General features: G+C 33.0%; 2 protein-coding genes and 1 pseudogene across 8 annotated transcripts; 1 reads left to right on the top strand and 2 right to left on the bottom strand.

Annotated features, from left to right (window-relative positions):
• Nucleotides 1-1551: 1551 nt before the first annotated feature.
• LOC110705035 lies at nucleotides 1552-6698 on the bottom strand (annotated as a pseudogene).
• A 1347-nt stretch (nucleotides 6699-8045) lies between these two features.
• Nucleotides 8046-11214, top strand: LOC110704858 (protein FAR1-RELATED SEQUENCE 5-like). The gene is made up of 4 exons (XM_021882673.1): nucleotides 8046-8187; nucleotides 9356-9553; nucleotides 9889-10415; nucleotides 11026-11214. Exons 1-4 carry the CDS (start codon nucleotides 8046-8048, stop codon nucleotides 11212-11214), a joined length of 1056 nt encoding a protein of 351 aa, XP_021738365.1.
• A 2093-nt stretch (nucleotides 11215-13307) lies between these two features.
• LOC110705036 (probable E3 ubiquitin-protein ligase ARI2) lies at nucleotides 13308-24136 on the bottom strand. Of its 7 annotated transcripts, XR_002508033.1 has the most exons (12): nucleotides 24033-24136; nucleotides 23234-23369; nucleotides 21992-22117; nucleotides 20454-20486; nucleotides 20071-20353; nucleotides 19099-19579; nucleotides 18238-18759; nucleotides 17976-18133; nucleotides 17651-17822; nucleotides 15984-16016; nucleotides 13972-14478; nucleotides 13308-13434 (listed from the first exon to the last, which is right to left on the bottom strand). XR_002508033.1 is itself a non-coding variant. In XM_021882855.1 (9 exons), exons 2-9 carry the CDS (start codon nucleotides 23297-23299, stop codon nucleotides 17755-17757), a joined length of 1737 nt encoding a protein of 578 aa, XP_021738547.1. In that variant the 5' UTR covers nucleotides 23300-23369; nucleotides 24033-24136; the 3' UTR covers nucleotides 17471-17754. The 7 variants fall into 7 exon arrangements, 5 of the variants coding, with proteins under 5 accessions (XP_021738547.1, XP_021738549.1, XP_021738548.1 ...); XR_002508032.1 differs by lacking the exon at nucleotides 15984-16016; XM_021882855.1 differs by lacking the exons at nucleotides 13308-13434; nucleotides 13972-14478; nucleotides 15984-16016 and having other exon boundaries at nucleotides 17471-17822.
• Nucleotides 24137-24222: the final 86 nt, after the last annotated feature.

The following is a 24222-nucleotide window of genomic DNA, read 5'->3' on the forward strand; positions in this document are numbered from 1 at the left end:
TGAGATCGGGTATAAGGGTCTATTCTCATTTACTGAACTGAGATGAGCTGAAATAAACTGAACTTATTAGATCTGAGCTGAGCTGAGCTGAACTGAACTTATTAGATCTGAGAACTGAAATGAATATTTTATGAGAGAAAGAAATTAGGAGCTGAACTAAAACTGGACTTATTAGAGCTAAACTGAACTGAACTAAAATTAATCTGCCAAGAACAGGGCCTAAGTAAATTAAATATGTAAGCATCATACAATTGGACATGAGTACAAAGACTATCACGCAAGCCAATAGTTTCCGTCGGAAAACCAACTTTACCAAAAGTCTAAATTGATGATTAGAGTCTCTGGATGGATTTTTTATGGTTGAAATCATGGGATTGATTTGTATATTCTATTAATAGATTAGTTCATTAAAAAATCTATTATGGCTAATTTATATCCCAATTAAACATTAATAGATTAGTTCATTATTATCTCTATATGGCTAAAAATGATGGTCTAGATTATATTATGTAGGCTCCTTTTATCATTCAAGTCAATCATGCATCCAAACACATTAAAGAATCTCTTTGATGACCCCTTAACTTTTGATAAATAAAAAAGCCAGCTTTGCATGCAGAAAAAGAAACTTATTAAATGCATGTAAGATGAAGTAAAGATTGATGCCTTTGCTTAATGCCCCAAGTGATGCAACCAAAAGGATGGATATTGATTAAAAGGCAATATATACCTTAAAAGGGCTGAAAGTGTAAAATAACCAAAATTTCCATTAAACAAAAAGTGTAAGATAATTAAATTGATGATGTGAAATTACTAGGTTTTGGTGGGCTTTCAATGTCTAATTGCTCATCTCTTTTTGTCTTTGGTCAAAGGCCCAAAAAAGTTTGTCTTTTACAGCATGCATGCATTATAAGCATTAAGCAATATGCTTGATTTATCAAATTACATGCTTTCTCCATTTAGAAATTGTTGGACCATATTGATTACCATGCTTGTCAAAGCATAAATATTATTATTAAAATTTTAGTGCATCTAACATGTACATAATTTCAACGCGCAAATTTGGCCATTTATATATACTATGGAGTACTATGTAAGAATACAAGAAAAATTGATCATTTAAAAATGACAATGAGATCCAACCCTTAAAATTTATAGATTCTACATATATTATTTTTGAATATTAGAAAAAAAAATTAGTCGAAGTTGATGAATATTAGTGCACAAATTTGAAAAAAAGGTGTTACTACTAGATTATTTCCATTCCTAAAAATTCAATTCACTAATAACTGTGATGTGTTTGAAATCAAATAGTGTTTAAATGTATTTTACAAATTAAAGTATGATCTATATGAAAGATAAAAATTAGTACTTGAAATCTTGTTAGATTCGCCTCTATGTAAATTTTAAAGTCAAATGAACCGAGCTTCGGAAACAGAAGAAGTGTAGTTTTAGTTTTATGTCACATTAATTTTTAGTGCTTTCATCCCACTAAAATTGAATGAGCATTTATGCAATCCAGTTAGAAACACATTATTCTCAAATAAAATATCTTATGCTAGTACTCTCCATTTCTTATTTATTTACTAGAAACACCTTAGTAATCGACAAAATTGAACTGACAGGTTTGACAAAAATCACTTACAGACTTACAGTACAGTTACATTCTATCTTGTTCCATAAAGCTTGTAACTAAGCTAGACTCACTTGAGAAAATTTAAATGGGAAATGATGGAGTAATTTTGATTAATTTTGCAAAGTAATTTTAGATTAACAATTACTTATCAACTAATACTAGAGTTATCCAATTTGCAAAGAAAAAAAATAATCTAATATGTCGAGAATAGGAAAATTATTTTCTTTAAATTAATTATGGAGTAATTTTTACTTTTTTTTTTTCTAAAAAACAATTGAAGTGCATAGAATTGCTCTGCTATATTACAAATTTCAATTTGGATTGTTGTCATTAAAAGGAACCTCTATATTTATAAGATTAGACTCAAATCATCTAAATTAAGTTATTGAGATTTATTTTAGACCAGGGAGGAAGTATGTGTACATACTACTACATTGTGTAGTGCAAGGAGACTGACAAGCTATATCATAAAATCCAAATGAGCTAGGTCATCTTGACATTGACTGGTAAATAATTTATGGTTTGGTAGGACCCAATTTTAAAGACAATAGAATCATTATGTGATAATTGAATTGAAGAAATGGAGTATATATAGAGGAATTAAAAGAGCTAGACTTTGGGTGAGAATGTTATGATTCATGGATCCTCCTCACTACGAGAGTACTAGAGGTGTCAAAACCACACCCGAAAATGATCCCAAACAATCCGATTCAGATTTCAACCTGTGTGGACACAATAATTTTGCAAGAATCGAGTTTAAAAATTAACCTAAGGTGACCTAATCTCACCGAACTAGATCTGAACAGTTGGACATCTGAATTGACACTTCTATTCAAGACTTCCCATATGAGCCCCATAAATCGACTGCCCTTCAGCCCGATACAATTATGGGCCTTCATCAATCTCACAAAAAGCCCATATAAGCTTTACCTAGGATGCTATACTATGCTAATTTCTCTACTGCACATCTTAAGTTCAGGCTTGATCATTTCTGTGTAGAAGTGCAGAGGATGCTGATGCAGACTCAAGTGTAGACCTAGACACACACCATTGTAAATACAGATGTTCGGAGCAATTTGAGAATAGATTATGTTTTCTGATCATCGATGAATGTGTGTGCTAGGAGCTGCATTTATAAGCACAGCTTAGTCTTGACTCGCTCCCCTATCACCTCTAGTTACTACTATATTTGTGTTATTATTTTAAGTTTCTCACCAATGTTGTTTAATACTTTTATGTTATTGTTAATTTAAGTTAGATGTTATAATCATAAAATACGTAGTAGTTTTTTTTTTAAAAAAATCGAACCTATTCACGAGCTTCTTGAGCTAACTTTGTCGTGTTCAGCTCAAGAACTAGGAGCGTTCATGAGCTTCTTGAGCCGAGCTTTGCTGTCTTCAGCTCACAAACTAGCTAAACTCATTAACACCCCTAATCATGGATATCAGATACAGCATGAACAGAAAAATCAGATGCTTGAACAAGTCCCTTTGATTCATAAGGAGCAATAATGTGAGTATTCTGTTGAAGGGAACCCAACAAATCATTCCCAATGCAATCATACCTGCAAATTAGTGAAATTGAAACAGGTATCAGCGTCAACAAATTTCATGCCAAGTAGTCTTGTTTATTTTCAGCAATTAGATTCGAAGTACTTCGTATATACTTACAGTTTTTTGCAGAGGTCATCAATGGTACAAGTCAATGCAATGACCTGCATCCTTATATGTATCGCGATATCTATGGTATGACTGTAAATAAGCTTCTCCATCAAGTCAGAGATCTGCTCAACTCGAGCTTCTAATTGCTGTTGCTGATTTTCAAAAAGATTCTGTTTAATTGATCTTTCTGTTTCAGTCATCTCACCCTCGAAGAGCTCATTCCCAAACATATAGAAAGCAAATACATACGAGTAGGAAAGAATACGTCTTGACCTAAATAGTCTATCGGCTCCATTTTTCACCCAGCTAAAATCTTGAGTGTGTGTATTATTTTCTTGAGACTTTGGCACCATATGTTTTATTCTCTGCTCTAATTTTGCTTCCAGCTTTATGGAATCCTTGTGGCCCTTGTAATGCCTATAATAGTGTGTACCGATGAAGGTGAATCTTGCCATCCTGCACCTCAGCTGTGGCTTTGTAACGTGCACAACTATGATCAGAGTAGTGAAATTTTTTACCACATGTCCAGCTGTTCAGAAGAATCAAGCAGTGGATCAAATCTCAACTTAAAGCAATGTTTAGGATAAAGAAAAAACATAGGCCAAAGTCGAGCAAGCAAGGAAAAGATCACATTAATGGAAAGGGAATTGCAGTAGCCAAGATTATAAGTGATACATATCCAAGTCTCACCAGAAAAAGCTCCCACAGATGCATCTAACAACGTTACAACCTCCATTCTTCTCCACAGCCTTACCACACGATGGGCAGCATTTTGTATGGACAGTAATCCACACACACGTGTCTGACTCATTACATTTCTTGCTCCACATCTCCCACATCAAGCACGAACAAGGAGAATGCGCTTTAGATAAGCACTTAAAACAGAACAGTGAACCACATCTGCATTCCACTTCACAGAAGGCATCATCCATAATACGAATAGCATTACCACAATTAGGGATGCTAGGGCACCACTTAACCATTTTATTATCCTCGATATATGATTCGAGAAGGAAATGATCAAACTTCTCTACCAGTTCAGGTTTAGTCTTTCTTACTAGATTTCTTACAATGCCTTCATCACATATAGCATTGCATTGGTGAGCCATGCACCTAATCCGCTTACTCTCACCATCGTTTATCTTCACAATAAAATGCTCAGTCCAGCCTGAATCAAAAAAAGAATACAGATTAAAATGTATCACTTTAGAGTAAGATCAGGGTCAGGGGAAGCACCAAATACAGGGGAATTAGACAACAAATCAGTAAGATATGCGTAAAGGGACCTGGTTTTGCACTTTCGCTAGAATAGCTACCCTTACCTATGATAATGGACACGGGAGGGAGGGAGGGAGGGAGGGAGGGAGGGAGGGAGGGAGGGAGGGAGGGAGGGAGGGGGCGGGGGTATTCCTAACCAATCACAATAACAAAGGAAGCAGAAACGTGGTTCAACTTTCCATACAAATACCATGACAAAAACCAAAACATTAATAATTCTCTAATTTCCAAAATTCAAAGTTATTCCCTCTTCTCTATTTATCTTTGAGTGAATTAAAACATCCATAATATAGTTTTTTTTTTTCAACAGGAATGTTTGGCTCTGAAAGCAGAGAAAAGCCTTTGTTAGCTCCTCAAACACATGAACTTGATAAATCTAGCATCATAGTTCAATCATACATAAGATGGGATCAAAGGACTGATATTTTCCAATTGAACTCTACAAGTGATACAATTATTTTTCTACACATATAGAACATAAGAGTATGATGGTCAAAGTTTACCAAAAAAAATATACAGCCTCAAGTATTTCGAAAGAAGTTCTAAACCCAATATAAACAGACTAATCACACTAAAAACATCCAAGCCAAGTGAAATCATTGCTCACCAGACGCGACTAATAGTTACAGTTGACCAGGCTATACAACAGTTAAAAAGGTCATGGCATCTAAATGTGACTCAACAAACTTACACTGCTATCTGTAATTTCTTCTACTAAACCTGAATCTAAACACATTTTAATTTAATAATCCATCTGCATACCCTAACCAACGCTTCCTTTTCTAAGAACGGTAACTAATGGCTTAAAACTCATCACATACAAAGTACAAACATTAATCCTTCAAATACATATGATGCAGGAGGTGCATTACAATCTACAATAAATTACTCACAGTTATTGCAGAAAGTATGCCCACAATCCATCCGTGTTGTCTCATTACAAGGAACATCCTCGATGCAAACATTACAATTGAGAGTTGAAAAAGATAATAAGCCGCGAGCATCATGTTCAAGTTCAAGCACAGTGACTCCAGCTTCAGCAAATAAGTAAGCTTTACCCTTCTCAACAAACACAGTAAATAACCTATCGACATTCCACTGATAGCAAATCAACAAAGTCCGAGCATGGTGTTCTTTAACCAATAACAAGTCCATCACCCTCCGCAAATCCTCCCTCTTAATAAACAAATAAACATATCTGCAATTAGTAAGTAACATTTATGACTAACGGAACATATACAAAAATTATAATCACCTGTGCTATTAATAGTGACTCCCTTGTAATAACCTGCCAATAACCAAAACAGAAAAATAACAAGAAAGGTTAAAGAAAAATAATCTACATTCCAAATTTGATCAACTGAATTTCACACATATATTCAGTTAAAATAACTACTTCCCTGTTTCAAAACCCATAATTAAGACTTTTCCCAAAAAAAAAAAAGCGAAACTGATCAACTGAATTTCACATGAAAATGCATTAGAGAATCGGAAATCATGCATTTAACCATGATTAACAAGTAATATCAAAAACCCTAGTTAAACCTTTCAAAACAGAAATTAAAAAACACATTAATAAAGTTAAATTGAGATATTTTATTGATCAATTTGTCCATCTAAAACCCTAGTTAAACCTTTAAAAAACAGAAATCAAAAAACACAGACCAAAATATTAAATTGAGGAACTTGATGATGAATCTGTCCCAAATTTAGAAATTTACAAGAAATTAAACACACCCAGAACCCCAATCTTGCTAAAATCACCAATTTTGATCAAATTGCATAAAAAGATGATAACTTTTCTCTCTCCTAAAGTACCTGGCAAGAGGGTGTGCTAGAAGAAGACAAAGAAGCGACGGAAACATCTTGAATTCCGTCGACAGAACAGTCGTCATCATTGTCGTCGTCATCTTCATAAAAAAGGGTGGAATCGTAACTTTCTTCTTCATTGTCAAAGTTCAGAGCTTTCATAATGTCGGATGTAATTAGGTGAGTTTTCTTGGATTTTCAGAGAGATTTTGGGTTGAATTACGCCGGCGGAACAGAAGAAAAGTGCAACAAGATACCGCCAAAATTTGTGATTTACTGGATTCAATTATATCATCAAGACTTTACTCAACTTTGACCTTAACCGACTTAATTTAAGTAGTACGGACTACGGAGTACTCTGTTTGGAGTAAACAACTAAATAATGGGTGTATTAAGCACTACTCCCTCTGTTCCCTAATGTTTTTTAAGTTAATTGTGTAAAGTTGAGATATATTGGAATATTTCAATGATTGAAAATACAATTTTATTGAAAAATACAATGTTGAGCATGTTGGGTGAAGTAATTAGAGAAGAGAGAAAGTAATAATAAGTGTTGAAAAACTATTAAAATAGTACAAAAGTACAATAGCACATGAAAAAGTAAAGACTTTTGAGTAAATTTTTTTGTAAAATAAGGGTAATTTTGTCCAAAATAGGAAAGATACTAAATGTAAAGAATAAAAAGAAACACCTTAAATGGAAACGTAAAAAACATTTAGGAACGGAGGGAGTAGTTTTTAAGTTAATTGAGTAACTTTAAGATACTTGTAGTTTTTAGTGATTGAGGTAGTTTTTAATGGTTAGACACCATCGTTATTTGATTAAAAAATTAATCTATAATAGGGTGGTTTTGGTAACTTTTACTAGTTGAGTAGTTGGGTAGCTTCTATTATGTTCTAAAAAAAAGAGCCCTTTCCCTAAATAATGTTGGGAAATTATCTGATTCCCAAATTACAGCTACTCTTTTTTTAATTCCCATTATACCGTCCACGTCAGCTAAGGAAAACAAACCGATTTTTTTTTCTCGGTCAAGCAACAAACCGCTACTTCAAGTAGCGGTTTTCCTCAAAACACTGCTACTTCAAGTAGCGGTTTATGGGTTTGTTTTGTAAGTTTTCATTAAAAACAAAATATCTGTAAATCAGTAATTAGTTAATACAAACCGCTACTTGAAGTAGCGGTTTTCTAATAAACCCGTTTTTTTTTTAAATTCCCACTGAACCGGTGACGTGGACGGTATGGTGGGAATTAAAAAAAGACTAGCTGTAATTTGGAAATTAGATAATTTCCCAACATTATTTAGGGAAAGGATCTAAAAAAATGTAGCTTCTATTGAAAGTATAGAATAAAATTATTACTCCGTAGTTTATAAAGAGTTATTGATAATTTAATGTACAGCGCGTTTTCTGTGCCCCCAGCCGCACCGTACGGCCGTACGCCAGCTCAGAAAAATAACAGAGTATGACAAAAAAATAACGGGATTCTAGAAAACTTTACAAAAAACCGGAAATCAATACTTAACAAAAGCGCGGCTGACACATGCGACACATTTACCAAAAAACCTACCAACACATTTCCCAAAAACCTAAAGTTACTGCAGATTTTTCTAACCTTCGTTTTTTCTCTCACATTCGATTTTCCTCTATTCTTCACCAATTTTTGACATGGATAACGAAGAACAAAATTTTCCAAATTCTCAAGAATCCATGGACATTGAAGAGATAGGCGATTCACTAAGTAATTTAGAGATCGAAAACAAAGTTAGAGAAATCAAAGAACACATACTGGAAAACATCGAAAGACAAGGTAAACCGATTTTTCTGCAATATGATGTGTTTTATGTTTCAATGAATTACAAAGAAAAAACTTACGAATATAAAAGTAACCTCTCAAGTAACCCAATAAACACCCCTATGTTACCTCCAGATATAAAAGTAACCCCATTAGTAAACTCTCTGATAACCCCATGTAACCTCTCTGGTAACCACGTCGTAACCTCTCTGGTAACCGCGTCGTAACCCGTATATTAACCCTTGTCGTAACCCCTGTGGTAACCTCTTTGATAACCGCTATAGTAACCTATAGTAATCCCTTTGGTAACCCCTATTTTAACCCTTGTCGTAACCCCTGTGGTAACCTCTTTGGTAACCCCTGTGGTAACCTCTTTGTTAACCCCTATAGTAATCCCTTTGGTAACCCCTTTTTTAACCCTTGTCGTAACCGCTATGGTAACCTCTTTGGTAACCCCTATAGTAACCTCTTTGTTAACCCCTATAGTAATCCCTTTGATAACCCCTCTAGTAGCCTCTTTCGGTAACCCGTCATGTAAACCCTCTGGTAACCACTCAAGTAACCCCTCTAGTAACTCCTCAAGTAAACCCTAAGGTAACCCCTAAAGTAACTCCTAAGGTAACTCGTAAAGTAACCCGTAAGGTGACCCCTAAAATAACCCCTCATGTAACCCTTCTAGTAACCCATCAGGTAACCCCATTATATAATCCTGTTGCCAAGTTCACTGGTAACTTTTTTGGTAATCCCACTATACTAACCCTTTTGGTAACCCCTATTTTAACCCCTGTGATAACTCCTATGGTAACCTCTTTGGTAACCCCTATAGTAACTCCTCTAGTAACCTCTTTTGTAAGCCCTCTAGTAATCCCTTTGGTAACCCCTCTAGTTACATATTTTGGTAACCCCTCAAGTAACCCCTATAATAACCCCTAGGGTAACCCCTCTGGTTACACTTAAGTAGCTTCTCATGTAACCACTCAAGTAAACCTTCTGGTAACTCTACTGGTAACCCCTATGGTAAGCTGTGAGACATCCATTTTGGTAATCCCTATGGTAATACTTCTTGTAATCCCTGTAACCCCTGCAATAACCTCTAAGTAATCCTTCTAATTACCTCTAAGTAAAAAACCCTATTTTTTTACTAATTATCTGTATCTAAATTTTTCTTTTACATTAATAACAGGATTAAGTGACAACACAGCAGAAAAGACTCAGAGTACAATAACAGAAGAAAGCTCAAATGAAAACAACCTGACACAACAGAGTAAGACTCAACAAGATGAAGATTTTGACTATACAGGAAACCTGATAGGATTTACAGCAAAAACTTTGGATGAAATTTGTGAGATATATAAAAAGCATGCATTTGCTATGGGATTTGGCATAAGACTATCTACCACCAGATGGACTCAAGGAGATAACAAAAAAATAAAGGGAAAAGATTTTGTTTGTTCTAAAGAAGGATTTAGATGTAAACCCAATGTTCAAAAAACTCCTCCTCCAGCCAATGAAACCAAAAGAAAAGTAAAACAAGTTCCTAATACAAGAACAGGACACAAAGCATTTATAAGAGCAAAAAAAAAACAAGGAAGGTCTATTTGAAATAGAAGAACATGTCATCAATCACAACCATGAGTTAACAAGAAAAGCATGGCAACATCTACACAGAGAGAAAGATCAGTGAAGATAAAGCAAAATTAATTGACCTTATGGCAGAGAGTGGTTTAAAGCCAACTGAAGCTTACAATTTGATGACTAATGAAGCTGGTGGTGAAGATTTGTTAGGACATACTTTGAGGGACCATTTAAACTACATATCAAGAAGAAAAATGAAAGAAATTGAAGGGGGTGATGCACAAACTGTTATAGACAATCTATATAAAAGACAGGCAGAAGAAGAAGATTTTTTCTTCAGATTTAAGCTAGGAGGTGATCAAAACACAAACAGATTAACAACCATATATTGCAGAGACTCTGAAATGAAGGAATACTTTGATATCTATGGTGATGTAACTGTTTTCGATACCACATACAGAACTAACAAATACAACCTCATATGTGCACCTATAGTGGGAGTCAATAATCATTGGCAGAATGTGATGTTTGGGTGTGCATTTATAGCCGATGAGAAGACTGACACGTTTGAGTGGGTTTTATCAACTTTTAAAAAGTCTATGGGAGGGAGTCAGCCTGTTACAATATTCACAGATCAAGACTTGGCAATGTCAAATGCAATTGAAAAGGTAATTCCCTAAATTATGTTTGTATAATTAATTGATTTAGTAACTTGTAATTAGAAGATTACATAGGATTACTTGAGAGTTACTTTTATAAAATAGAGTTACTTGTATATATAGGGTTTTAATAACCAACTAAATAACCCACTGTATAAATTGATTAAGTAACCCCTAAAAGTTATCCCTATATGTTAAATTCAAAAAATAACCCCCTAAGTAACCCCCTAAATAACCCACTGTTTAAATTGATTAGTTAACCTCTAAAAGTAATCCCAGTTTAAATTCACTAAGTAACCCCATAAGTAACCCACTGTTTAAATTGATTAATTAACCTCTAAAAGCAATCCCTGTTTAAACCCCATAAGTAACCCCCTAAGTAACCCACTGTTTAAATTGATTAATTAACCTCTAAAAGTAATCCCTGTTTAAATTCACCAAGTAACCCCATAAGTAACCCTTAAGTAACCCCCTAAGTAACCCACTGATCAAATTGATTAATTAACCTCTAAAAGTAATCCCTGTTTAAATTCGCTAAGTAACCCCATAAGTAACTCACTGTTTAAATTGATTAATTAACCTCTAAAAGTAATACTTTAATTTCCTTGTATACTTACAGGTATTTCCTCATTCAAGGCATAGGTTGTGTATTTGGCATTTAATAAAAAATGCTGTTTCAAGATTTGGATCATTAAAACGAAACACATCTTTCAAAGATGCATTCAATAAATGCCTAAGTGGTTGTATCACAGCAGAAGAATTTTTAGAGATTTTGAAACAGAGTTTAGTTATTCAACAGGATGCATAGCATATCTACATGGTCAATTGGGAGATCATTATTTTTATGAGGTGCAAATTGAAAATGACATATCAACTAAGCAGAAGGTAACATTTGTCAGTACACAAAATCAAGTTGCATGCTCATGCAAAAATTTTGAAGAAGTAGGATGGCTTTGTTATCACTGTTTACGTATCTTACACCAGCACTCTGTTACAAGAATTCCACATCAATATATATCAGCAAGGTGGACAAAGTTAGCTAAAGCTCATGTGTGGAAAAAAAAAAGATGACAATGGAGCAGAAAATTCAACAGAGAAAGAAAAATACATGCCTTGGCGTCATACAATGGCAAGAAAGACTTACAATCTTGTTCTTAAATATCAACACCACAAAGAGACACGAAGCTTCATAGAGAGACAACTAAGGAAAATTGAAGAGGATGCTGAAAAAATAAAAACACAACTAGAAATGCAAGAAGCACAATAAGAAGGAGAACAATCTAATGAAACATCAATACAGCAGCAAAATGAAGAAGAAATACCAACAGTGAAGGATCCAGAAAGGGCAAACACTAAAGGAAGAAGCAAAAGAATTAAGGGGCACTTTGAAAAAGGAAAGCAACCTAAACCAATGAAAACAAAAGCAATGCAAGCAAGAGGAGACACAAGAGAGTTTGGAACAGTCACACCAGTTCTAAATCCAAAGTTGTTTTAGTTTTATTATAATGTTTGTTTATTTCAAATAGTTCTAGTTTTAGTTTTATTATTATGTTTGTTTATTTGAAATAGTTCTATTTTTATGTTTGTTTATTTTAAATAGTTCTTTACTACTGCAAAATTTTCTTTAAAATATAAACACAATAGTTAAAATTTTTATAATTTCTATACAACTAAAAAAATAACAACATAACAAAACCATTAACAACAGAAAAAACCTAAAAAACCCACAGGAAATAACTTAAGTAACCACTAGAGTAACACCCTAACAAAACATTTAAGTAACCTACCTGGATATTCCCAATTTCTAATTAAATTAACCCTTCTAATAACCCCTCTGTAAATATGCTCTCTTTTAACTTATACATTCTATAAATCTGTTAAATAACCCCCTAAGTAACCCTCTAAGTAACCCCATAAGTATATTATTGTACAAATTAATTAAGTAACCCCTAACCCATAACCAATAAAAACAAACAATAATAAATAAAAAAACAGAGAATACAATAATTTAATTTTTACAAATTCTAATTAAATTAACCCTTCTAATAACTACTCTGTAAATATGCTCTCTTTTAACCCCCCATGTAACCACCCTCAAGAAAACTCTTAAGTAACCCCATAAGTAACCCCCTTACTTATACATTCTATAAATCTATTAAATAATAACCCCCTAAGTAACCCTCTAAGTAACCCCATAAGTATATTATTGTACAAATTAATTAAGTAACCCCTTACTTCAGTTATTGGATATGTATCTTTATCCAATTCGCCAACACCATAAACTGAACACTCATTAGCCAACCTTTGTCTAATATCAGAATTACTCCAATGTTTGATCAGTGGCAGAGAGGTAGGACAAGCAATACCTCTAAACTGAAGCCGATGGAAATAGCTAATTTGCAGCAATAAAACACAACCAACAATATAACTTTGCTTAGGTTTATAACCATTTAACTTATCAGCTAAATCATCAAGTACATATTGACACCAATTATATTTGGCAATCATAGACACATCTTCCAAAGCTAAAACAAGCTTTAGATCAGCCAACCTATTTGTAGTGGGTGTTAGCAATGTGATCATTGCAAACATCAAAAAACACTTTTTAAACTCTGAATTCCCAGATTGCATACCCACATCTGATTTCAGTAATTGCTCCAACTGATTCACAGTGATTACGGACTTTGCATTCCCATATTTTTTTCTCCAAGCAACCTTTAAATCATTATCTCCCCGAGCGAGAATTGGAATAGGCAGAGAACCCATTGGAATCCCAAATACATCATGCACATCAGCAGCAGTTAATTGAAACTTCTCACCACTAGGCATAACAAACATCCTACTGCTAGGAACAAAACATTTGCAAAGCCATTGTATCATTTCCCTTGGGAATTCAGTCATTTTAATCGAAAACAAGCTCCCAAAACCAATATCATAAACAGCTCGTCTTTGTTTTTTATTTTCAGCTATCAATTTCATTAATTCAGCTACACCAGAAGGTCTACAACGAACAGTAACATCAGAAACCCTAAACAAAAAAAAAAAGAACATGAATTAAAAATACAAATCATAATAAAAAATAAGAAGTAACCCCTTAGTAACATCATATATAACTAAAATATATAAAGAATAAAAAAAGAAGTCAACTAATCCCTTAAGTAACCCCTAATAAATTCTCAAGTAACCCCATATGTGCATATTGAAACAAATCATATAAGAAAAAAAAAAACATCAATTAAAAATACAACTCATACTAAAACATAACAAGTAACCCCTTAAGTAACCTCATAAAAAGTAAAAAGAAATTAAAGCATTTCGAGTAACCACTTATATAACAAGTAACCCCTTAAGTAACCTCATAATAAGTAAAAAGAAATTAAAGCATTTCATGTAACCCCTTATGTAAGCCATAATAACTCCTCAAGTAACCCCATACTGCATATTCAAACATATTAAGTATCCACTAATATAACCCTAGTAACTAAAAAGTAACCCCAGATATAACCCCCTAAGTATTATAATATGCATATATTAAAACATATAAATATTACATAATTTATCTTACCCTTTTTCAATATCAACAACTTCAACAACTTCAGCATCTGCGCCTTCTTTTAATGTAGAAGCTCTAGTAGAAGGTTTCAACTCAATAACAGATTCAGAGAGAGTTGTTGATGTTTTTGCTTTCCTAGCCTTTGGTTTTACATCCACATCTTCATCTTTAACCAAATTCCTACTTCTCTTCTTAACACCTACTTTTCCCTCAAAATGTTTATCAGTACTCTTGACTACCAAAGCTTTTGCCTTAACCTCGGCATCTTCAACAGCTTGTGTCTTAACCTCAGCATCTTCATTCTTATTCTTCACTGAGTGACAAGTATCTTTAGCCAATAAGTACAATTGTTTAGCAGGAGGTATAGAAGAGAGAGTTGTAGCATCATCTTGGATTCTTGGTCATTAAGCTCAGTAACAGAAGCATTATCCAAAACTTCAGCCCCATCAACAACAGAATCAGCAGCAGTATTTCCAGAAGCTTGCTGCAAAACTTCAGTGCCACCATCATTCACAACACCTACACAAGCAACAAAATCAAATTAAATAAAGTAACCCCTTTAGTAATCCTTAAAGTACCAAGTATAGTAACCTCTCTAATAATAACTTAAGTAACCACTGTGGTAACACCTATAATAACATCTAAAAATAACTTAAGTAACCCTTGTAGTAAACCATTTAATAACTACTAAAAATCACTTGTTAAGAAACCCCCTGTGATAACTAGTGACTTTTAAGTAACCACTTAAGCAAAACTCCTATGGTAGCTAAATCCTAGTAACTTTAAAACTAACCAATTAGATAACCACTTAAGCAACTCCTGTGCTAGCTAAATCATAGTAACTTTAAAAGTAACCCATTAGGTAACCCCTGTACTAACTCCTTAAGTAACCCCTGTGATAACTCCTATAATAACTCCTATGTGGTAACCTGATAAGTAACCCCTCTTGTAACCCCATCCAGTAACTAATGTCTGAAAACATTTAAGTAACCCCTTAAGTAACTCATGTGCTAGCTAAATCATAGTAACTTTAAAAGTAACCCATTAGGTAACCCCTGTACTAACTCCTTAAGTAACCCCTGTGATAACCTCTATAATAACTCTTATGTGGTAACCTGATAAGTAACCCCTCTTGTAACCCCATCCAGTAACTAATGTCTGAAAACATTTAAGTAACCCCTTAAGTAACTCCTGTGCCAATTAAATCCAAGTAAATTTTAAAGTAACCCCTTAGATAACCCATGGACCAACTAAACTCTAGAAAACCGTTTATATAACACCTTTCATATGTAATACAACAACTACAATCAAGTAACCTCTCTAGTATAAAATGTAGTAACCCCTAAAGTAACCCTTACAGAAACCTCTTAAGTAACATATATGCTAAAGGCTACAAAAAACACACAATAAAAACAACAAAACAGTAGATATTTTAATTTTCATTTTTCTGATACATAAACAACTACAAAATGAACAACAATCAGTGACTTAAAAATTAAATCATTAAAAACTAGGACAAAAATAGATCAAAACCTTTAAAAAACAAAGATTATAAAAAAAAATGTAACATATAACAATAAATCAAATAAGTATACACTTCAATTTCGATAAAACAGAAAAAAATCATAGAACTATACAATTCAATTTGTTTGAAACAGAACAAAACCATACCAAAAATAAATGTATAAAACAGAAGAATTAACACAAATTATAATAACCAAAGTTAAAAATGCATAACAATAAACTACATTAAACGATCAACAAACAGCGAAAAAACCATAAAAAAACGTCAAAATTACATCCTAGGGTTTGAAAATTGATATTATCAAACATAATTCAAAACAGAAAAAACATCTGGAAATACAAATAAAGAAAAACTAGGGTTCATAAAACGTAATTCAAAAACGAAAAAAACAACTATAAAGAAAAATTAGGGTTCAAACAACGAAATTAAAAACGAAAAACATAACTAACAAAATCTAACCAAAAATGAACAACAAATTACAAAATGCAAAATAACAAACCCGAATCATCAGTATCTTTAATTGTAGCAGAATCTGAAATTAAAAAAAATAAAAATATAAGTAAAAACTAAAAAATAATCGAAAACAAAATGCAGAATTAAAAGATACAAAAAAGCGCAAAAAAAAAAAAAAAAACCTGAATCGTCGCCATTTTTGTTCGCAGAAGAAGCTTTGCTACCCTTACCGTAAACGATTTTGATTTTTCCCATTGATGAACAAATTAGAATTAAAGAACAAAGAGAATTTGAAAGAAGAAAGAGGAGAGAGAAAACACTGAAGTTAGAGAGAGAAATTCAAAGACAGAATGCAGAGTGAAGTGACAAGAGAGAGAAATGGCGGTTTTCTTTTTGGAGAAAAAAGAGGAAAAAAAAAGAAATTCAAAACTGATAACGATACCCCGTTATAACAAAACGCCGTTACGAGTCTGGGCCGGCCTTGACACGCTTGGGCCTAATATTGTGGCTGGCCGCATGGTATTGCCAACCACATATGAAAGTTTGTGTTTGATGTATACTTTGCTTAAGAGGGAAAAAAAAAATATTTTAAGAGGAAAAAGTAATTTTAAAGCAATTTAAAATAATACTAACACTTATACAGTTATACTACTCCGTACTCTTTTACTGGTAGATTTTATTTAACATAGTTATTTATCTTACAATTAACATTCACACTTCTAGTAAAATTCGTCAAAACCTAACTCTTTTACTAGTAAATTTTAAATAAATCAATAATAATATATATTATCAAATTTAGCATTAAGTTGCCAGAAATAATACAATAATGATCCGGTCTTCTAAAATGAAACAACTTTTTTTTTTATTATCTCAGGATAATATGATGTTTAGATACAATGATCAAGTGTTGTAAAAATAAAAGCAACTTTTATAATACAACCTCTAGAAGTTTAGACGGTATATGCTCAAATGTATTGTGATTGGTTAATAATTTTTATTAACAATTAAATGTATTAAAATAACTTTTTCTACTATAACCCCTCCCCACCAATATCTTTTATGTTTCTAATGTATATTGGATCAAAACCTATTTCATGTGATCAAACATTGAAAACGAATCATGCAAGTCCTTGCTGCATGACTAATATTACGTAAATGATTTCTTTTTATATACAATGTACAACATTTGTGTTCATTACATGAATATCATAGTGTGACTATGCATAATCTTCCTCCATTTCTACTCGTATTTAGTTGACACGTTTAATTTAGGCACACATATTAAGGAGAGGAGATGAGAGAGTTTGATAAAGCAAGTGGGGTATACTAAAAAAACAAGGCATAAAAATTATCCTAAAAGAAAACGTGTCAACTAAAAATAAACTCCTAAAAAGGAATACGTGTCAACTAAAAAAAACGGAGGTAAGTATAATTTAAATACATTTTATTTTTTTGACATAAACCGAGCAATTCATTTAAATACATTTTATTTGAATGTGAAAATGTATTGAAAATATAGGATCAAGTCACATCTAAAATGTAAAATATGTACTGAAAATGTAGGATCAAATCACGTCTAAATTACTACCAATTGTTGCTCTTTAGTTCATAACATTGTTAATGCGACACCAATTTCCTTATCAATGGAGTTATACATAAAATAATCCTAAAACTTTACAATCATGATTTTCTTGGAAAAATATGATCAAGTACCTTTATTATCAATCATAAATCAAGAAACTCTTTGGATGAATTCATCACAAGAAATCTCTGAATCTGCCACAACACTGTACAGCCATTGCCAAATGTAGCATGCATCAACTAACCCTCGACCTTTTATTCGATCTATCAAATTTTGAAGATTCGTCGATTTCCACCATCCACCCTACAAAACCATCAAAAGTTGGTTAATTATCCATCTTAAAATTGCGAATTTTTAGCATGATGTACAATATGGGTTAATATGATATCCTCCTTTATCTTTGTTAATTGAAATGGGATACATACAAAAATAACAAAAATTGACCAATCTATTTACCATTTATCTCTTCCTCTGATGGTATGCCTTGACTGCCCATGTTAGACAGGCTAGCAGAGAACTCAGACGCCTTCTCAACTCCATCTGATCTGTAAGGCGCGATATTATGAATATTGCAACGAAGGCAGCCTAGTAAATCATTTTCAATGCAATCATACCTACATCATTGTTGTTAAAACAAGATCAGCATTGGAATTTAAACATGAATAAACACAAAAACATGCTTGCAACTAAGTGTTGATATAGAAGATGCAGCACTTACATACTCTTGCAGCACTTGCCAACAACATTAGACAAAATAATCACTTTTGATCTTATAGCCTTGACTTCTTCATCCACAGAGTACTTATCTAATGGCTCTTCTATTAACCTTGAGAGTTTCTCAACATTAGCCTCGAATTGCTGTTGCTGATCCTCGAATAGATTCTGCTTAATCTTTTTCTCTCGTTTACTCAGGTCGTTCTTGAATAATTCATCTCCAAACATGTAAAAGGCAAAGGCATACGAGTATGATAGAGCCCGTCTTGACCTGAATAATACACACATTCCTTTCTCCAACCAGTTAAACTCTCGAAGCCCTGTCTCCTCTTCACAAAAGGATATCTTCATTCTTACTGTTTTCTCTAGTTCAGTCTCAAGATTTAAGGAATCTCTATGTGCTTTGAACCGTTCATAATAGTGCCTATATCGGTAGAGGGTCTTTCTTCTAAGCTCAACTGAATCGTCTGGGTCTACATAACGCCCACAGGCATGGTTGTAGCTCCTTGCTTGCATACACACCCAACTATTAGAAACAATATTAAACAAACACTTAGCAAAGTCGATAATAGCACAGAGCATATCTAATTCTGTACCCAATCAATCAATCAAAGCCTTAATCCCATAAGCCTTAATAGCACAGAGCATATCTAATTCTGTATTATATCTTTAAAATACTCTCTTCATCTTATTAACTTTTTATGTTGTCACAAAAAGTTACAATAAGTCCAATTAATAAGTTCTGTAATCGAGTGAATACTTCATTGAAAAAAAACCATTTGATTGCCTAGCCTTCTAATCGGAACTTGTTCAAAATTCTTAGAAATGAAAAGACAGTAAGAATAAAAGAGCGAAGCAAACTCACCAGAAAGGCTTTCCACACAAACATCTAACAATATTGCAGCCTCCATTCTTCTCCACAGGCTTATGACATGATGGACAGTTCTTCGTATTGATCTTAATCCAATTTAGGTTCATCGATTCATCTTTCCACTTCTTTGTCCACAATTCCCACATCAAACATGAACAAGGAGAGTGTGCTTCTGATAAACAGCTAAAACAAAACTGTAAACCACATGTACATCCCACCTCGCATAGCACATCACCCTCAACACGTATAGCATTTCCACAATGAGGAACACTCGGGCACCATTTCACCAATTTATTCTCCTCAATGTATGATTCTAGTAGAAATCGATCAAATTTCTTTGCTAGATCTTGATCTCTCTTGCTTACTAGGTTTCGTATGACAGATTCATCACATATTGTATTGCATTTGTGTGACATGCACTTAATTCGCCTGCTATGACCCTCCCTTATCTGCATAATAAAATGCTCTGTCCAGCCTAAAAAGCATATACGACGTACAATAAATATAATAGTGCTATTAGTTAATAATATGAACAATAAAAAACTATGGTAGCAGAGATAAACATGCAATTAAAAAAAATGTATTCAAATTGCTCTAACAATGTTTCAAAGTTTTTTCTTTGATTTTGCTATTGCAGTTTACAGACATAAAAAGTAGCCAAATAAAATTTTGTCCCAAATGTATAGGAAAATAGGAACTCCTAGTGGATCCTTGGCATTGGGGTCCGATATCAGGTAAAGTTACATTCCTATATGGTAAAGAAAATCATACACACAAAATATCACAAATTACCCTGCGATTGGACTAACAGAATCCGATTCATAGGAGTGTTACTTTTCGTGCCAACAAAACAGATCAATTTCATTAGCAATGTAGAGTTGTAGACCATAATTGGTCATTAGTTTGAATACAAGTAAATAAATGCATATTACCATTGACCAAGTTTAGTGAAGTAGGAGTACTTACAATTGTTGCAAAATGTATGTTGGCAATCCATTTGAGTTGTTTCATTGTACCGAACATCCTCCATGCAAACATTACAGAAGAGAGTTGAAGAAGGCGATAAGTAGGTGCCAAGATCAGGGCATTTAACCATTTTAACTCCAGCTTCCGCAAACAAGTGATCTTTGCCCTTCTCAACAAACACCGTGACTAGCTTATCAACATCCCAATGGTAATGAATAAGTAAAGTACGAGCATGGTGTACTCCCACCATCAATAAGTCCATCACTCTTTGTAAAACATCCCACTGACAGAAAAACAGAAATGATCCTAAAATTAAAACAGGGAATTCGAAATACTATATCAAAATATAAACTTGTTAGAAAGAACTAAAGGGTAAAATATACCTGTGCAGCTAATAGAGAGTCGCTTGTAATAACCTGCATGAACCAAAATAGGAAATCATAACTTGATCATATGCAATCCCAATCAATATCATTAGACTGTTGGTAGTTCCAAAACTTCCAAAATCATTTGACATGTATTGACCGATCCGATTCATGCAGATACAAATAAATTCCTGTACATCAGATCATCCTTGTGCAAATAATGGAATACAGAAAAGAGTTTCAATTCCTAATTGTTAACAAAAATAATAGAAAAATAAAAATCAGCAAAAGAGATGACCTTTGCCATTGTTGTTAAGGTTTAGCAGCCTCCAAGTATCACATCAAGGTATAACAAAATCAGTTTCAGATTTTCATAGAATTTCATAAGAGAATTTAAATTCAAGGCAGTGTAATTCGCATGAATGAAGTCCATGGAGGCTAAAATGACCAACTTTAGACCTTTTGTTCGATTTCAAACTTCCAAGAATAATCAATGAATTTGCAAAGCAAGTTGGAAGAGAAAAACAATAACACGCTACCTACCAAAAGCAGGTAGGCCAGGTGTTTATTAGTAATACAGAGTACCATCCAATGTTGCAATTGTTAAAGAACGGGAGATTACCTAAATTTGAAACGCTATTAGAGATACTTTTTTTTAGTAATGTAAGTGGAAAAGACTTAGTGGAACAAACTATTCCAACTCTTTTTAAATTCACACTACATAAAAGTAGAGCTCAACTTTGCTTCTTCAATTCAACAACTTGTCATTTTGTGCTTAGCTTTTTCTCCTAAGAAAGGCATCTAACTAGAAAAACGCTTTTTATTGGCCCTTATTCTTATTATTACGTACGTATATAGTAAAATAATATGGAAAAAAAATGCTTTGTTTTAAAAAGAGCCCTTATTTCCACTATTTACTTACAAGTCAATTAAGCCAATTTGTCAAGATCAATTAATTACCTAATTATCACTTTTCATATGAACTATTAGTTAATTAGTTTAATACACATGATACTAACGAGACTAAAATATCATAATTATCTTCTTTTAAGTTAAATCCCAAGTTAATTAGGACTTAAGTAATGGCAATAGAATTAAAAAAAAAAAACTTTAGTATAGTAACATAATATAAATATCATAATTATTTTTTGAGATTTCAAGTATAGTCTCTTAAAAGTAACCCAGTGAATCACGATTGGTCTAAAAGTATGTTCTCTTCAGCTTATTTTTTCAATTCAGTTCAGTTCTTAATTTCTTTCGCCCATAAAATATTCATTTAAAACATTAATTCAATATTGATAATAAAGATGAGTCGAATTTCAATTTCACATAACTAAGATTGAAACATAATATTAGGGACAAAAGAAGTATGAATAGGGAATAATTGAGGAAAATGACGCGTGAAATCCATGATAATCTGAATATATGTAGTGTAGTACGTAAATGGTGGATCAGATTGAAATAAGAAAGAGTAGTTTAAGAATAAGGGTAACAATCTTTAAAAAACAGAGCAAGTAATAAAGAATTACAGAAAAAAAAAAAAAACAGGACCTGACATGAAGGGAGAGAATGACATTGATGATCGGTTTTAATATCGTCAAATTCAAGGTCATCGTCGTCATCGCTGGAGTTGTGCGAATAATAGTCGCAATCGGCCTCGCTAATGCTATCATCCATGTAATCTGGAACAGAGCAAGCAAGATACAGAGAGAACAAAATCAAGTGATATGATGATTTTCTTGATTTTGCAGAATACTAGGTTTTGACTTGTTAATTTTTTTTTTTTTAAAGACTCAATTGACTTTGTTTCTGGTGAGATTAGTTTTATACGGAGTACTGTGTATTTATACTTTTATAAGTGAAAAAACTTGAGCACATCCTCCAGTTGACCTTGACTTTTAATCGTTTTATTAATTAGTCATTTTTTTTAAAATGTTCAGAAAGTACACAAATGCTAAGTTTTTTTTTTTTTTTTTTTTTTTGTGTAAAGGTCGTTCAATATATGAGAACTGGCCTTAAGTATCAATGTATTTGTGTATGCTTATGAATTATGGTGAATATGGTCGTGTGGATGTTAAATTGTCACTTTATTAAGTGTTACAAGTGTATGACATACTTTCTTCGTTTTATTTTACGCGTCTCAGTTTGATTTTTGCAATATTCATGTATACCACTTTAACCGTTGTTGGCACTAAACCCTCATGTTAGAAACATATGAATTTGTCATTCATTAAAAAAGGAAATAAAATATCGGGAAGCTAAAAATTCAGGATGAAACTCCTTCAAATTCACAAGTATTTGAAATACATGTAAGATGTAAATAGGCCACTGTATTTAGGAGTTATACTGGAAAAGGAAGATGTCTATTATTTTGAAATGATAATAAATTATTAATGGGAAAGTGCCAAGTGGTAGTCTATTGGTACAAACTTAGAGAACGAAATTTACGTGTTTTTTTTTTTTGGAGTTAGAACCCTCTTGTATGAGATTCCATTCCTAAAACGTCTAACCAAACAATAAAATGGATGGATGAACTCTAACTCCATTCCAGAAGCTCCAACAAAATGACCCCTTTAATAAAATGAAAACAGTAGGACACTGTCTTAGAGGGCAATTCCTGATGCTATATTGCTATGGATCACGCAATTGGATAATAAGATCTGCCCAATCATTTGAGCAAATAAGGACTAATGATTTGATATGCAAAACATGATTCATGAACACCATTAGAAAGGTTAACAAGAGAATAAGATTGCAAAAAACCCTATTACAACGACACCGCTTCTTGACCACTTCACCTTTTTAGTTGTCCTCCAGTTCAACAATGTTGGTCCTGAATAAGAAATCTTCACCTTCCAATTCATCTTGATACAAGCAGATTGATGGAAGGTTTAGCCTTTCACTAGGTTGATAATTATTCAATGATCTTGTGCCCTGTGGTTTGTAGCATAGAAACATAATTCACTTGCATTTAGAAAAATTAGTAATAATAGAGCTGAACATAATTATGCATGATCAAGATGCAGTCTCATGGTATTCAAATTGCATATTGGAAAGAAAAGATAGCATCATTTGGCCTAGCTAGTTATTGCAAGTTTAAGTGAAGCATAGTAACATACATCCAATAATATGAATGACATGTACCGGTAAAGAGGTATACAGGTTTCTATGACACACAAATCAAGTCCTCTTGTCTACTATTCTCCTCAAATACTAGTTACAAGTATTCTATAAGTTCAATATCACTCTGATTCTCCATTTCACCTCAATTGCTCAAATATGAAACTCAACATCAAACATGAGTATGTTCATTTTGGACAAAAATTAATGCAAGTTTTCATGATGGTTGTGTTGTACACTTGGCACTGTATCCATCTTCTAACCAAATCTGAGTAATATAACAGCTGATATATTCCAAGAGTTTATACAAGATAAGCTTATCTTAAGAAATTGTTTCTTCAATTGTTATAAATTAGAATAGACTCATAATGCTGGTTATAGGAATATGTAACAAATTCCTTCAGTAAATAAATGTTGGTTATGTTCTCACACCTAAAACCATACCTATTTCATAAAACATAAAGCAACTAATCTAACCTTCTTTAGAGTGTAGAAAAAATAATGGAATCCATCCCCAAAGGTGCTCCATTTCATCGACCATGTAAAATCAGGAGCTTCAAATAATGGACGCCTAAAGTGTGGCTGCAGCAGAAAGTTAAGAAATAAAGAAGAGAAAAATCCATGCTAGATCTTATATAATTCAGTGAACCAAAGTGTGAATGTACTA

This window comes from Chenopodium quinoa, unplaced genomic scaffold, assembly GCF_001683475.1.
Source record: "Chenopodium quinoa cultivar QQ74 unplaced genomic scaffold, ASM168347v1, whole genome shotgun sequence".
NCBI lineage: Eukaryota > Viridiplantae > Streptophyta > Magnoliopsida > Caryophyllales > Amaranthaceae > Chenopodium > Chenopodium quinoa.